Here is a 16,653-nt window from a genome sequence, read left to right as displayed (position 1 = left end):
TTGCAGCATCAGGGTATAATAAATCTCAAAAAAATTTAGTTTTTTTCCTCTAAAAATTTGAGTTTTCTAGTGAAAAATACTCAAATTTTTTCGAGATTTTAACACTCGAATTTTAATAAATAACCCCCTTGATGATCAAGTGAAACACTTTTGGAAGACTCTTTTTGATATCTGCATTGATTCTCTGTTTTATGATGACATCATAAGGAGTGGGTTTGACACCATAGCAAAGTGGCTATTTTAGGTTGTGGGATTCTGGTATGTTTGGGGTGTCTTAAGAACGGTCCTTTATTGACAAAAAATAAATGTGCTCCATTTTTTTTTCATGTGAATATTCATTTCTCTAGGATGCACCTGTGCCATTTCCCCAATATTGGGAGTCTGTTAAAATCACTTGACTGTTGTTTTAAACTGATAGATAGATAGATAGATAGATAGATAGTCGCATCAAACTGCAGTGTTCGGATTACAATTAAAGACCATTTTGATTGTAAACAGAAAGGAGAATAACTTCTGTTTTATTACAAAATGAGAGAAACTGGAAAAAATGTTTTAAGATATTAACATTTTAGGTCTAAAGATTTGTCCACTGCATGCCTCCATAAACGACTTACTTGGTCCATGGTTTGCATGACTCCTTTGAAGAAGAGACATTTGAGAAATATCCTACTGGGCAGGCTTTGCATATGGTATCTGTATTTAGCTGAACTATAGGAAAAGATAAATTAAACAATTATTCACAAGAGTTTAGACAACCCGGAGAAATAGTTCTATTTAATAAGCACGTGTCCACTGTATAGTTTAGGTGCCATATGTTAGGAAATGTAGGGGGAAGGAGGGTACCCCAAAAAACATTTACAATCTTTTTCAGCCTATCATCTTTAAAAAAGTAAGACACCAGCGTTTTTTGAGACTTAGAAAAAATTGAAACTTTTTTTGAAGCAATCCCTTTCTACTCTATTGCACTTCACCTGGCCTCAGGTGGTGAAGGCAAGTTTTGTGCAAGAGGTAACGTTCAGTAAAATGCGCAAGTTAGTGAATTAGCGTAGTTATGTCCCATCGCCATAGCGCAACTTCGCCTGGCGTAAGGGTGCGAAGTAGCGCTAGAGTAGGTTCACTTCGCTAGCAAATTTACGCCAGCACCCAGTAAATCGGCAAAGTAATTAAATTACGTCACACTGGCGAATTTGTGCTAGCGTTAGCCGCTTCACGCTTTAGTGAATTTGCCTCCATAAGTGCAGTTTGAACAGTGGAAATTGGCATATTTTAAAACCACAATGCAAGATTTTCCCCATAATTCCAGAGTAATTTGGACTGTAAGCCCTACGGGGCAGGGACCTCCATCCTTTTATCTCCTTGTCAGTAAGCACTTAATACGTACTGTAACTACTCTTTTTAAGAATGTGTATTGTATTTTTATACTTATTAGTTCAAATGTTTGGAGAATAAGTGTAGCTCACCAATTTTACTTAGCAGCTTGTCCAATGGGTTATCCTGTGCTTATATGCAAATCAGATCAGCCTGTAAAAAAATTAGTTGTGTAGAACAAATCCAAGGCAGTAGACTTTGACTGCAATTTTCTTTATTGGGTAGTGAATACACACAACATGTTTTGGGCTAGGCCTATTTCTTTATTGGGTAGTGAATACACATGTAATGACCCCCTGCTTCTTCTACTAATTTTTTGTGCGGCTGCACAGTGCTTTGCCCTCAAGGAGCGCTATACAAAAAAATATATACAAACATACAATTGTGGCTGTACTGGGGGAAGTGCACATTTTGATGGATGTAGTTGGGATTGTGCTGTTTCCAGAATTTGGTGTAAAAATGATGTTTGTGTATGATACTTTAATAGCATTACACTATGTCAATAAACACACAACTGATCAGCCCGCTGTGGGAACCTTGGAGCTACTGTCCCTATTGAGATGATGGTAGCTTAATGGTTTCTTGGTTACAGGAGGGGAAACCGACACACCAGTCCTGAGTGTGACTATGTGGAAGTGCAAGGAGCATGTTAGGCCACAAGTACCTTTAATGAATGGCGAAAATTTTTCGATCTGACTGCATCCATTTTTGGGAATGGAATGCCAGCTGCATTTGTAAATGAGCCCTATGATCATTCCAGTTCATAAAGCGTTATTGTACAGCAATTCTAGAGGATTTGGTGATACTACAGGGAACTGTATGGATATAATAACTACGGAATTATTATTTATTTAATAGTTTGTCAGGTAAGTTGTTTGATGGCCAGCATGAAGTCCATATGCAACAAAAACGCACGCACACAAAACAGGCTTTTGCACTATGAAATTGCTTCATTGTAATCTGTCAACAATAGCAAGTACTAAAGTTCTAATAGACATATACAAACTTCAGTGTAAAGCATGTGTGAATAAATAGTGGACTGTGGAAAGATCCAATAATTGTTGTATTACTGGGTGATGAACTTACCCTGGGAATATCACTTCCTACTATAGCTAATGCAAATTGTGCCAGAGATATTTAATAAACAACTAAAAGTATGTATGAAATTAAAAAGAGCTGTCAATGGACTAACATGATGCTGTTTAAAATACATGTTTCCAACTTTTCATATGGTCAATTCTTCCTCTTACTAAATGAACCAAGCATCAAGAAGAACTTACCTGGACGAACCACCCCATAGCCAGGTATGCATTTGGTATTTTTGTTACAGAATTCATAATCGTGACTAAAGTGGTATCCTTCCTCACAAACACACTTTCTGGGAGCTGTGCTATTTCCATGAAACTCCACTTTCAGAGCTTTGCCTGGAAAAGAGATTTATTGACATAAAACCTTCATATTTCTATCATTTTGTCTATACCAGGGGTAGGCAACCTGAGGCTCCGGAGCCTCATGCCGCTCTTCATCCTGCTTGCTGCGGCTCGGTCGATCAGGTCGGCTATACAGCCCTCGCACCTGCTGGCAGCTACTTGATTGTGTGACTGGGGTAATTTAACGGTCAGCTTACCGCAGTCACTCAGGAAGCCACCAGCAGATGCAAGGGCTGTATAGACGTCCCAGGAGTGACAGGTAAGACCGAGCCGCAGCAAGAGGATTCATCATGGTCCTTACCACGGTCACACACTCAAGACAATAGAGGGAAGATCAGCATTGAACTTCAGAAACAGAATTTACATTAAACAGATTAGAACACTAGCATTTAATAGGGCTATTTAGTGTTTCATTTATTTCAAAGTAGGCCTACACATACACACTGCACTTCTGTTTGTTGTATTCTGTTGTTGTAATTGTTAAAATTGAAAAAACGTTAAAACTTTTAAAAGTTCATAATCTGTTTTATGTTTTGCGGCTCCAGACTATTTTTCTTTAGTGGAAGAGGGGGCAAAATGGCTCTTTTGATAGTAAAGGTTGCTGACCCCTGGTCTATACGTAAAGGGCACCTAATTTCAAGCTTAAGAAAGACTTCACAGCTCAAGAAAAAGAGTCTACGGCAACCATGAACTGTAATGTAAAGTTTTTGCACACCTGCAATGTGCTGTGCCCCTGCAAAATATTAAGATTTTCCTTTTCCTCCTTTATGTATATGTCTGATCTCTTTATGCTTTGCTTTTTTAATACATTTTATTCTTTTATGTGCGTTTGACATTAGTGATACTCTCTGTGGCAAACATTTTATTTTTTCAAACTTGCCGTTTTTATGCAGCTATTGTTACATTGCTCATAGATTTTATATAAAACATTACTTCTGTAAAAGCAAAATCATCTATTCTCATATTGTGACAAAGTAGAAACCTCCTTAAAGGACCAGTAACATCAAAATGTTTTTGTTTTGTTTTTTAAAAAAAGTATATATTGAAAAAAAAAGTATACATTAAAAAAAAGCTAATTTCTTTTCAATGTATACATATATAAAAAAGTATACATTTTTGATGTTACATGTCCTTTAACAAGGTCCTAATTTCAAGCAGCTAGAATTAAAAAAAACCCATATGCGATATGCAGAGATGTTGAGTCGGAGTCGTGGAGTCAGAAGCAATATTGGGTATCTAGAGTCGAAGTAGTCAACTCCGACTCCTAATAACTTTAAATTCAAGCACTGAAAACAATCAAATCAGACTTAAGAGCTTCTATGAGGGAGGATTTGGCAGAAGCAATTCTGTTTCTAAGAACAATACTTTATTTGATTTTGGATTGTATTTAACAGCTATTCTACAGCTATATGTCAGGCTTAATTAATTGTTTTAGGTTTTCTAATTGTGTTTGGTTTATGTAGTTTAATTCTGATTTTGTTTTAGAATTACCAAAGAATGTGGATTATATTTTTGAGTTTGGCAGTGGTAAAATGCCTTGTATGTTGTGTACTTAGCTTCTTTCAACATGGAAAGTTAGTGTATATTAAAGGAACAGCAACACCACAAAATTAAAGTGTTCTACCAGTGCAGAGCAACAGTATATTATATTTTAATTACTTTGATGCAGTTTAAATTTTTGGTCTTCCTTTAGTTGGAGTTGGACGTACCAAAAACTGAGGAGTCAAATTTAAAGGATTTATGTACCTACTCCACAGCCCTGGCCCATATGCATGTATTGGGGATTTTAGCATACAGTGACTGCTGTATATATTAATACATCAGGGCATTGATCGCCAACCAGTAGCTCGTGAGCAACACGTTGCTCTCCAACCCCTTGGATGTTGCTCCCAGTGGCCTCAAAGCAGGTGTTTATTTTTGAATTCCAGGCTTACAGGCAATTTTTGGTTGTATAAAAAACAGGTGTACTTTCAAACAGAGCCTCAATGTGGGGTGACAATCTACATAGGGGCAACCAAATGGCCAATCACAGCACTTATTTGGCACCCCAAGAACAATTTTCTTGTCTTCAACTCCTTTTACTTCTGAATGTTGCTCACAGGTTAAAAAGGTTGGGGATCCCTGCATCAGGGTATATCAACTTGTATTCTCTCTGTATGCACTGTGTGCAATGAACACACAACTCTGCAGTGGTCCAGGGAAGGAAAAGGGTATTATACATATTTGTTTGGTGCAAATGTGTTTCAAATTGGCAGCAGTCCCATGTTAATAGAAACAATTGCCCATTAATAATCCTTAGTAACCAGGCTCTTGTTATAATGTGTACATAGGTTATTTATTTGCAACAATTATGTACACATTAAAGCAAGCGGGTAGTTTCCGAGGATCACTCGTTAATTGTTTAATTTTGGCTCAACGCATGGGTGGCCAAATCAGGCAAAAAAATCAGCTCATTTGTAGACCTAGGCCAACAGTACAATAAGATCAGCCTGATTTAGCCCATTGCCTGGTTGGCCAAATCAGGCAAAGATCCACTAGTGTGGCAACCTTGCAAAATAATCAGATATTTGAAAACCACGAAATGCAGGTGGAACACATCAAGTTCCGTTCCACTTGCATTCCCTACTTCCTGCTCCTCAATGCATACAATGCCATTTAAAAGAAGGGGCTGCATTTCTTCCTGTGTCCCCATTCATTTCTACTGTAGCTGAAACCGATTTAGTCTTGGCTTCAACTGCCGATCACTGCCAGAGAGCCTGGGAGAGGAAATTAAGTAGCTAAAGATGGCTACTGTGGTAGCTATCATGAGTTACCAGGGAGAGTGGGCCATATTGCGATCCTATCGTATTGCTGTTTGGGAGGAAGGGAAGGAGGACTTTGCATGACAACTACTTGGCCTTACTGGGGTTTATGGACTAGGGAATAACATATCCTCTGCTTAGCCTTTACACATAAGAAATGTCAGCTAATAAGGACCTCTGGGAACGCCACATAACTTGTATTTTATCCTATTCATAACAAACTATGAAAAATATTTATTTATTTTGAGGGTGATAACAAATGCGAATTAACACGAGCATCTGAAATGAATGTGCAAAAGGAAGAGTGCTTTCTTGGTTGGCAGTTCGTTTTCAATGGACAAAACAATATGGAATTCAAAGAAAACTACTAGTAACATTATAATGACATTGTGTTTAGCACAGCAAACCTATGCAGCTTTTGCATACTATGCATACATACATCTGCGTGGGAGCAGTTTGTTATTGCACCAAAGGCAGAGGGTGACACCTAAACAAATTATAACTTGCTTTTACTAGGTGCACACTTGCACTATACATTTTTTATATATATATGGTTGCTGCTCCTCCATTCTAAAAAATACTACTCAATATCTCTTATGATTCACTTTGTTCCTGGAACTGGAGTATTGAGAAAACTGCCAGAGGGGTTGGCATACATAAAAATAATAATTTAATATAGAGTCCACAGATTAGATCAGGGTGTGGGTGTGTGTTTTTATTGTTATAAACTACTATTATGCCATCCATCACTGCTAAAGAGAAGACTAGCAAAATATCACAGCAAAACTTATATGCAATATAAGCCTTTATGCTCAAGGGATTCAACTTGGATTTATAAATACCATGATTGAGTTTGGCCATACCTTGTTGGTGGCCAATATCAGGTGGATCTTTGGCCCTCTTAGAGGCTGCTTGCAGAGACACTAACAAATGCCAGCTGGAATTTTAGACCTATCTGATTCATATCTGGACAAGTCTGAACAATGCCCCATACTGTAGTAATATGTAACCACTTTTACAAAGTGATCTGACCAATTAATCAGTGGCCAATCAGTTAAATCAGCACAATTTGCCCATCTATATGGTGGCCAGTTGACACAGCATATTGGAAAATGGCAAAGGTAAACTGTACCAATATTGCAGAAATCACCAGTTTAAGAATTATAATGACCAGTTTAAGAATTATAAAATTAATTGACCATGCAGTAGCATTGGAGTTTACCTGAATCACATATATGATGAGAAAAGCATTTGTAATCATTATTCCAGGATGGCATGTATTCATTAGGTCCACATGGATTGCAGCTGGTGTCCTTAGAATCAGTGCATTTAGAGGTCATGGAAAAACCTGTTAAAAAAACACTTGAAATTAGAGGACGATTTCCTCTTAATTATCTTTTATTTATAATTGAAGATATAGAAAAGAAAGAGACAGTATTATTTAAACTGTAACTGTCCCACAAATAATGTGTTTGCTTTGAGCAGTCTTACGCCATTCCATGATATGGGGTAGCAGCATTGTAAATAGATAGGCTGTGCAAAATAAAAAATGTTTCTAATATTTCTAAAAGGGCCTATTTCTTATGCTGTATAAAACTAATTTTGCAGAAAGAAATAGTATAAAAAGCTGTGTAAAATAAATTGCAAACTTATTAAGGTGTGTGAAATTTTATAGCATGCGTACACCAGATTTTCTGCTGTTATTTTACACTGCTTCAGATATTTATAAGTAAGTTCCAGTGGAAGTTGCTCAGAGAAAAAACATGTAAAAAAACTTGGCAAGTTTTTACATCATTTTCTACATGGCGATGTGTGCTGAATCATTCCGTAAATTTTTTACACCACATATTAAATACGTTAGTCAGCAACTTGAAGGGGCCACATGAAAATAACTGTTCAGTGAGTTTGATCCTTAGCATGCATGTCAGATTCAAAAGCAAACAGTTATAACCCATACGCCCCCCCCCTCAAGTCACTGATTGGTTAATGCCTGGTAACCAATCAGTGGAAATCAATGTTAGACATCCAGTCACTCCAGCCTTTATAAATTACATTTTGGTTAACTATATTAGAAACATTTTTTTTTATTTTGCACAGTCTAACTATTTACCCAGTTTTTGTTTTTTATACTGAACAATTCATTAAATTCAAGAACTTGAAAAATGTGGAATGTGCACTTTTTTATTAAACAATTATTTTTGTCAAAAAACTTGAATGCATTGAAACCACATTCTAACATGCATTCCAAATGAGTCAAACTTTGGATCAATTTTGAAAACTCGTAGTTAAAAATAGATGGAATTTACAACTCCCGTTGACATCTACATGAACTTGCCAGCTGTAAGCTGCCAATTTTTTAAATTTGTTGAAATTTGTTGAATTTAATAAATCTTAAAAATCCAGTCAGATAACATTCTAATCTGCATTTCCAATGCGTCTGGCAAAATTTGAATCAATCTTGAAAACTTGAATTGAAAAATCAGCTTAAATTTACAACTCACACCTGCTACATGAACTCACAATTATTTTTTCCGCTTAATAAATCATGAACAAAAGAAAAAAAAGGATGTTTTTGCAGATTACCCCATACACCTGACACCATCAGTCCATTTTACAGTCCTAGATTTAGTAAAAAATATAACAACCCTGCAGGGGGCGGCATAGGCATTTTCTCTATTAAAGGAAAACTATACTCCCAAAATGAACACTTAAGCAACAGATAGTTCATATCATATTAAGTGGCATATTAAAGAATCTTACCAAACTGGAATATATATTTAAGTAAATATTGCCATTTTACATCTCTTGCCTTGAGCCACCATTTCGTGAGGGTCTGTGTGCTGCCTCAGAGATCACCTGACCAGAAATACTACAACTCTAACTGTAACAGGAAGAAGTGTGGAAGCAAAATATAGAACTCTGTCTGTTAATTGGCTCATGTGACCTAACATGTATGGTTTGTTGGTATGTTTGTGAGTACAGTGAATCCTACGATCCCAGGGGACGGCCCTAATTTTTTAAAATGGCAATTCTATTTATGATTACCCAATGGCACATACTACTAAAAAAGTATATTATTATGAAAATGGTTTATTTACATGAAGCAGCATTTTACATATTAGCTGTTTTATGCAATATCTTTTTATAGAGATCTACATTGTTTGGGGGGTATAGTTTTCCTTTAATGAAAAACAATAGGGGCATATTTATTATTGTAGACAAACATCAGTGGTGATGAATTAGATTTCAATAGTCACCTACAAGGTAGAACGCAAAAGTAGAGATCTGATTGGTTGCTAAGGGCAACATGACCTGTAAAGTTTGTCTCCGATCTTAATAAATATGCCCCTTTGTGTGTGATTATTCCAGTGGAATCAAGTAATTTAGACAAAAGTCATAAAATATGTTTAGGTTGCTTTCTACTTCATGGGCAGCAGTTTGGGGTTGACACAATCTGAGGTCCATAAAAGTCATGGATTATTGAGTCTGGTGTGGAAGAATTTGACTGGCCTATACACTAGCCCAGACTATAATCCCAATGAACAGCTTCAGCATGAATCAAAATTCCAGCAGCAAGCCAGCCCCAAATGCCCAACATCAGTGTCTTTACTGATGCTTTTGTTTCATGCTCCAAAATCTAGTGGAAAGCCTTCCAAAAATATTGAGAGCTGTTTCAGCAACAAATGGGGGCTAACTACATATTAGATTAAAACCTTTGTAAGCAACACTGGCACAAAGTGGTACAGTTATGGGATTCGTTATCCGGAAAACGGTTATGCAAAAATTATAGTAAGGTCAATCTCATGGACTCCATTTTAGACAAATAATCTAATTTGTTAGTAAAAATATTTCCTTTTTCTCTGTAATAATAAAACAGTACCTTGTATTTGATTCAAACTAAAATATAATTAATCCTTATTTAATGTTTACATGATTTTCTAGTAGACTTAAGGTATGAAGATTAACATTTTGAAAAGATCCATTACCCGGAAAACTCCAGGTCTCGAGTATTCTGGATAATAGGTCCCATATTTTAATTAATGCATTTGAAAATGATCTCTCTCCACCTATGACCTCTGATCTGTATACGATGTTTGAAGCCAGGAAACTATTGTTGGTATTATTAAAAATATGTTAACATGTTAACATGTTAAAATAAAACTCCAGCAACAGTCTTCATTTTCTTCATGTTTATATGTCCATGAGTGTTACATACTTATCCCAATAAAAAAACATGATAGAATGAAACAGCATTAAACATGTTATACAGGGTTAATCTTACAACAATAATTAAATTAAATTAAATTAACAATTAAAATGCAAATAACACACAAGAACACACTGTGATCCATTCAACCTTTGTTACATCACATGCACATTACACTCCCACAGTAACTCTGCAGGGTAAAACCAGGATAGACAGTTCCCCTTCAGAAAATTTTCCCTCTCCAGTTTCTCTTTTTTCATCCAGCAGTACATATTCATGTTTATTCTAACTTGATCTGAATCAATGCAAGGTAACTGCCATTTTTCTTTCCTGGATCTGAGATGCAAGAACATTTGCTTCTTGTATACCTGCCCCCCCCCCCCGTGCATCTGGTTTGTCTTCTATTCCCAAAGGAGCAAGTTCATAGGCATTAAGCCTCCCCATCTATTCCAATTTCACGTGTGTCTTATTCATACAATTCAATGAAAATGAATGTGCACTCCCATGTGCTCTCCTCTCTTTTAAGTGCAGACGCATGTGCTTTATTAAATACCACTTGTATTTGTACAAAATTTTCTCCCCCTCTACCCTAACAGTTCAAATGCATATGCACATGGACTTTAACCAGCACTGCAAGTTTTATTGATATTTACGGACCTGCATGGAAACTCCCTTCAAGCAAAGTGCACATGCTGTCTGTCTGGGGCCGAGAGTGAGAACATCAAGCTACATCAAGTTACAATGAACGCAGGGCTAAATAAACCATAATTAATGTTTACTTTTTCATATACTAAGCAACCAATACATATACTTGGCTATTACACATCTGCAACTGGGTATTAGCCTGACATTTCAAGCACACTTACATTCATTACACATGGACATTGACGATCTGCAATAAAAGTCTTAAAACCACATTACACAAGCTGGAATTACACAAAAGTTGTTATTTTCTGGCACTGACACAGTCATAAAATCACAAATATTCTTAACCACAGATACTAGAACTAATGTTGACAAAATACAGCTCAAAACTCCCTTGCAGAATGCACAGACAGTATCAATAACACTGGTACTCCAGATCTTGAATTACAAAATGGGTCCATAACAGGCATAACAATAATTTAAAGTGTTTGCTATATAAGTGACTTTCATTAATCTGCATTTTCTATTGTTCTGTACAACAATAACCAAAGGTAGCTATAACAGAGATATGTAAAAGGGGTTAAATGTATCAGTATTATAGTTTGCAAGCTTGATAAAGGACATGGGTAATTTCAATAGGTGCCCTATAAGAAAGCAAGAGTAAAATAGTGCAAAGTGAGAGAAAGGAAGACAGCACAGTGACAGTGACAGGACCTAAGGAGAAGCATTCAATGACAAACCAGAAAGTAATGCCATGGATAGCAGCAGAGCTTTGAGGAGGGGCAATATGACCCAGGCTTAGCCCAAGCAGGATCCCAATTGGGTATTTAAAAAGAAGAAAAGAAGGAAAAAGAAGGTGTTAAGGCTAAGGGTGGGCACTAGTGGCCATCTTAATGCCATGTTAAGATCATAGTGCCACCATTTTATAAGAAGGAAAGTAAGGTTCCCCACCGCCCTTCCTTAGAATTGGGTCTGAGGATGACATAGATGGCAGAGGGGGTTGCGGTTACTAAGTGGGGGTTCAGAAGAGGGGGGAGTAAGATAGCTAGGTGTGATTTGGGAAAAGGTCATTTGAGGAGTACGTACTGGCATAGTTAGAAGTTATCAGTCACAGCAAGGGGACGGGCCCTTGTCAGTCTGCTGGGCACTAAAATTTGTGCCGCTGCTAGGAGAGGCATACTCATGGTGGGGATGGTTTAACCCTTAAGGTGGGTGACCATCAGAGGGGCTGGAGGTCGGCAATAGATTCAGCATGAGATAGTGGGCCCCAACTTGGTGGAGGTTCTAAAAGGAGCTACAGATTGACGGCGTATCATCTGAGCCAGGAGGTTGCGGCTAGAGGATATTGCTTTATAAAGGAAGGGCAGACTGACATAGGCTCAGGGGATAATGGATTTATACAATGTCATTGTTATATATTGTGGTTCAGAATGTATAATAAAATTGGTTATGTTATATATTTTATGCACATTATGTTAATGTTGGAGGATACTGTATTGCTAATAAAGCTGTGTCACGCATCTGGTTTATTGTGTGGGTATAGGGTGAGAATGCAGTGGAAAATGCCTGGGTCATGTACAGAAATGGGCAGAGAAAGAAAAAAGTATAGAAAGAAAGAAAATATATATTGCAGAAATGTCCCGCAGTGCCTGCATTCGAACCAGTGAAACCAGGCCTATATACAGTGTATATACTGTATATTGTGACAAGCTAGCTGCCTGTAGATGTAATTTTTGAGGAAATTAGCTATGGTAGGCAGGTAAGTGTAGGATCAAGAGCATAAAGACAAGGACACCGAGTCTTCATGCAAAAGAACAGGTTTATTTCAGCAAACTCTTCCCAACATAAAGTCACAGGAACACAGTTCATTAGTGTTTCAACACATTCAAAAGTTTCCCCTACTCTGGGGTTCTCACCATACTAAGCCCTGCTGACTCTCCCCTGTCTCACCTTCTGGCTTTCCTCAATCACTTTTGACTCTCAGTCACCTGGTTATGTCTCCCTCTGCAGCTTGCAGTGCAAGCAGCACCTCCAGCCCCTGTTCCTAACAAAGACAGCTTACCTTCTTAACACATTTACTACAATAAAATACCTTTCCACAAGACTAGCATTCCTTTGGAAAGTGAGCTCCAATATAAGAACTAGACCACTGGAATGGATTGCCTGTTCCTTCCAGAACACTACAGCTTCCAGGGCCAGACAGCAATAGCCTTTAAAAAAAGAAACCATTTTCTGTTTAGTAACATCTCCCTTGCAGCTTTCATTTCCTGTTAGGGAGTAATTATGTGGTATAATTTGTGTGTCATGACTGCAATTTGTGTATTATAATAAAGTATCCCCTGTTGTAAAATATGAAGGTATCACAGGTCACCTATTTTTGGGTGCAATGGTCAAGATTTGTTATCCAGTTTAGTAGAAGGACCAGCACTCCATTTCTTCGTGAATTAAATGTGTCTTTATTCAATGGTCCTTAAGAAAGGCCCTAATGCGAAACGTTGGATATGCATTGAATAAAGACACATTTGTTTCACAAAGAAATGGAGTGCTGGTCCTTCTACTAAACTATACATTTATATGTTTCGTTAAGGACCAGCACTCCAGTTTTTCTTCAAATATGATTTATTTCAACATGCTGTATCCAATGTTTTGGTTCCCACTGGGACCTTTATCAAGGATGTTGAGACATAAGTGTGCACACTTATGTCGCAAAAAGAGAGAGAAAGAGAACCCCACTGTGGTACAATCTCTGCACTGTTCCTACTATAGCAGTAGTTGTTGTGCTCTGTGTCTTATTGGCCAATGTCTGATTTTAATAGCATGGAATAAAAGATGAACTTTTAAGAAAAAGTGGCAAAAATGTATGCTTGCTTTCTATATGTTCATATGAACAACCTCAAGCTACAGATTAAGGGTGAAGTTTGATGGGTGCACTTGTATCGGGTGAGTGTGCAAGATTTACTCTGAGCACGTCTGAGCTATTTGTTTAATTCAGTTAGTTAACAGGCTGAGTCACTTTTATATTGTGATAGACTACAACAAATATTGTCACTATAATGCCATGGGACATATCCAGAGAACACCGAATTAGTTATACATGGACAAAGTGTGATATATAGCATTCAGTTTTATTGTCCTTAAATTGATCTGTTATGAATTGTCCAATTCTAGTTAAAAAAAAGTTAATGTGATGCCTTTAAATACTTCTCATTGCATATCAAAGCACGCACTAGCATCTCACCTTAATACTGTATGTACTTTAGGTGGATGGCATTACACAGCTTTCCAGAACAGATAACTTGATTAGGAAGCGTTCTACACATTTAGCTGGTTAAAATATGAGGAAAATATTACTGTACATAACTATGCTGTAAAATAATAAAAATAAAAAACGAAAGCCCTAATTGTTTATTATGCAGATGATTTTCATCATAATTATTAGGCAACCACGATGAATGAGTTTAAAAGATATGGATATTAGCAAACAGAAATGTTATTGAATAATTCATATTTCATTTAAAGTTGGTTTAAGTCAGTTTGGAGGAACATCTGCAATGTAAAATCATACTAACACCTAAACTGGATTTTCCTGCTATAACATGTTTTACCTCCCAGTGCATGTTTTGTTCAGACCATTATAGCCAGTGAAGACAATTTATTATTGGTGTAGCTCAAGAAATCATGCTAATGCTACAATTCAATGATATGCACAATGTTTTGGTATCTACACAAAGAGGAGGAGAGTGCAAATCTCGCAGCTGCCTTCACTTACAGGCAGTGTTATCTGCTCTATTTATGTGAAGGAATCCAAACAATGAAGGCTCCAAACAATAAAACCACGAGCCAATAAAAAATATCCATAAAATAACAACAGAAGACAGAAGGAACCATTTGCTGTGGTTTTTATTCCCTAAAAGTGCAACCTTTAGAAATATACTTTGTAGCAGTATGAAATATATTCCCCACCTTTAATGATTAAAAATTATTTTTCAAATCTCTATATTAGTAGAACATGAAACATAGAATAGAGTGTTGAAAATGTTATAAAAATGAAGGAAAGAAAAACTCAGGGCAAGTTTTTAACAATACAATGACAGAGCAATAAAAAAATCAATATACCTGGTTGACATTTACTGCAGCAGCCTCCATTTGATTCATACTCCTTTTCAGGGTCACACTGGGGTTGATGAAGTAACTGTAGAAGAAAGACAAAATATTAGACTACTGAAATAATATTATAGTTAACATTTCACAATATTATTTAGTTTAATAGACAAAAAAACAGGCAATCTATCTGGAAACACATAAGCTGGAAAGCTCCAAATTATGACGATGGCACTGTCAGTTGTGCTGCACTTTAACAAGTAGTTGTTCATTCTTTTTCTGATTTACTTTTTCTCTGTAATAATAAGACAGAACCATATCCTACTGAATATTATGTACTAAGGTAGCATACATTCATATTCATAGCAAAACCCGTTTTAATATATAAAGCTCAACATTACAAAAAGATCCCCACAAAAAAACAGATATCGTGCATTCCAGGCAATGGTCCAGATTCAACTTCATAAGAAAACCTTATCTATTAATTCAATTAGAAAACATTATCTCACTGTTTACCACATTGGATTAAATTATATGGGGGAAAACTTGAACTGAATTAGGGGTCTTCTCTCATCAAATTGGATTTCACCCGTAAGTTTTCATGTAATAAACCATCAAAGCGAATCTGGCCCATTTACTCAATTCCCTGTAATGTCTTCTGTCTTGTGCTACAGAGCTGTTAATTTGTCAAACACACTCTTTGGAAGATCTGTGCCGCACTCTGTGTGGTGGTGTAAATTTTGAATGGCATAGTCTAATGATGTCTAATGACACGCAAATGCCGTTCCAACAACGCAGAATGTTTACTGCACACGTGTACTATGTCTTTTGCATGAAATAACAATTACTGCACATGTGCACAAAAGCTAAAACACAAGGAAAATTGCTTACACTGCAGGGAACCGGCGATGGACACCTAAAACAACTCTGCAATTATCAAAATAAGCAAAGTACTATGACCTTGCTCACCTAGATACTTTGCTCTGTTGTAAAAGATTACTAGGGATAAGAAAGAATAGATGCAAGTTACAAGTGAACTTTTTATAATTCCTGTGTCTTTATTTGAACAATTAAAAACAACTCTGTTCCTATTCATTTAAAGGGGATGTCAATCCAAAATGTATTTGAAATATGTGTAAGATTGAAGAAAATTTAAAAAATTTAAAAAATGTGTATGATGAAAGAAAATTCTACATAGATTTTTACTAATTTAAACATTGTAATGATTTTGAAATTGCTTCTAAATGTATTTGCTATTGCATACGTTATAACTTCTCCAATGAGAAGATGAAAAATTAAACTTTAAACTTCAATATCAGAAAAACAATCACAAACAGAAAAAATAAAGTAATTTCAAAAAAGTCTTTACTTCTGGTGAACTACCTGAAAACAAGTGAACTCAAAAAAGTGTTGGTAGTTGAAGAATCCCTTTTTAACACTTTCAATAAACGCAATAAATCGAAAGTTACTTTAAAGGAATTGTTTGGTGTAAAAATAAATCTGGGTAAATAGATAGACTGTGCAAACTAAAACTGTTTTCAACACAGTTAGTCAAAATGTAATGTATAAAGTCTAGAGTGACTGGATGTCTAACATAATAGCCAGAACACTACTTCCTGCTTTACAGCTCCACTGATTGTTAACCAGTGACTTGAGGGGGGCCCCATGGGTCATAACTGTTTGCTTCTGAATCTGACCTGCATGCAAAGGATCAATTGCAAACTCACTGAACAGTTATGTCCCATGTGCCTCCCCCCCTTAAAGTCGGTGACTAACTCAGAGTTAAGCTGGTCATAGACACAAAAATCCAATCGTACAAATCATCGAACTATCAGACTTCCCCATCTCCCGACCTGACACTAACCATTCCAATCAAATAAAGTAGAAAAGAACAGGTCAGCTGATGTTCTGCCCCTGACAGCAATTGTATGGAAGTTATGTCTGACAAAAGCTAGTGACAGTCTCCCATTGAAAATTGTACAATCGGCAATACACGCAAAGATATTATCGGCAGCCGACAGAAATCTTTTAACCTGGCTGATCGACCAAACGATCGATCTCCGCCGGACGAAAAAATGTCGGGATTCTCCACACTCGGTCC

The 16,653-nt window shown here is 36.7% G+C and overlaps 1 protein-coding gene across 1 annotated transcript in view; it reads right to left on the bottom strand.

Moving 5' to 3' along the window:
* The window catches only part of LOC108719099 (tumor necrosis factor receptor superfamily member 11A), a 51,257-nt gene that overhangs the window by 20,345 nt on the left and 14,259 nt on the right, over window positions 1–16,653 (bottom strand). Inside the window, exons 2-5 of the mRNA XM_018267722.2 lie at window positions 14,568–14,643; window positions 6,822–6,947; window positions 2,649–2,792; window positions 615–708 (exon numbers count right to left, since the gene is read on the bottom strand). Coding sequence (XP_018123211.1) covers window positions 615–708; window positions 2,649–2,792; window positions 6,822–6,947; window positions 14,568–14,643 — 440 coding nt within the window. The remainder of the gene's footprint in view (window positions 1–614; window positions 709–2,648; window positions 2,793–6,821; window positions 6,948–14,567; window positions 14,644–16,653) is intronic.

This window comes from Xenopus laevis, chromosome 6L, assembly GCF_017654675.1.
Source record: "Xenopus laevis strain J_2021 chromosome 6L, Xenopus_laevis_v10.1, whole genome shotgun sequence".
Classification (NCBI taxonomy): Eukaryota; Metazoa; Chordata; class Amphibia; order Anura; family Pipidae; genus Xenopus; species Xenopus laevis.
Note: the sequence above shows the minus strand (reverse complement) of the source record. Positions and strands in the feature narration are given on the sequence as shown.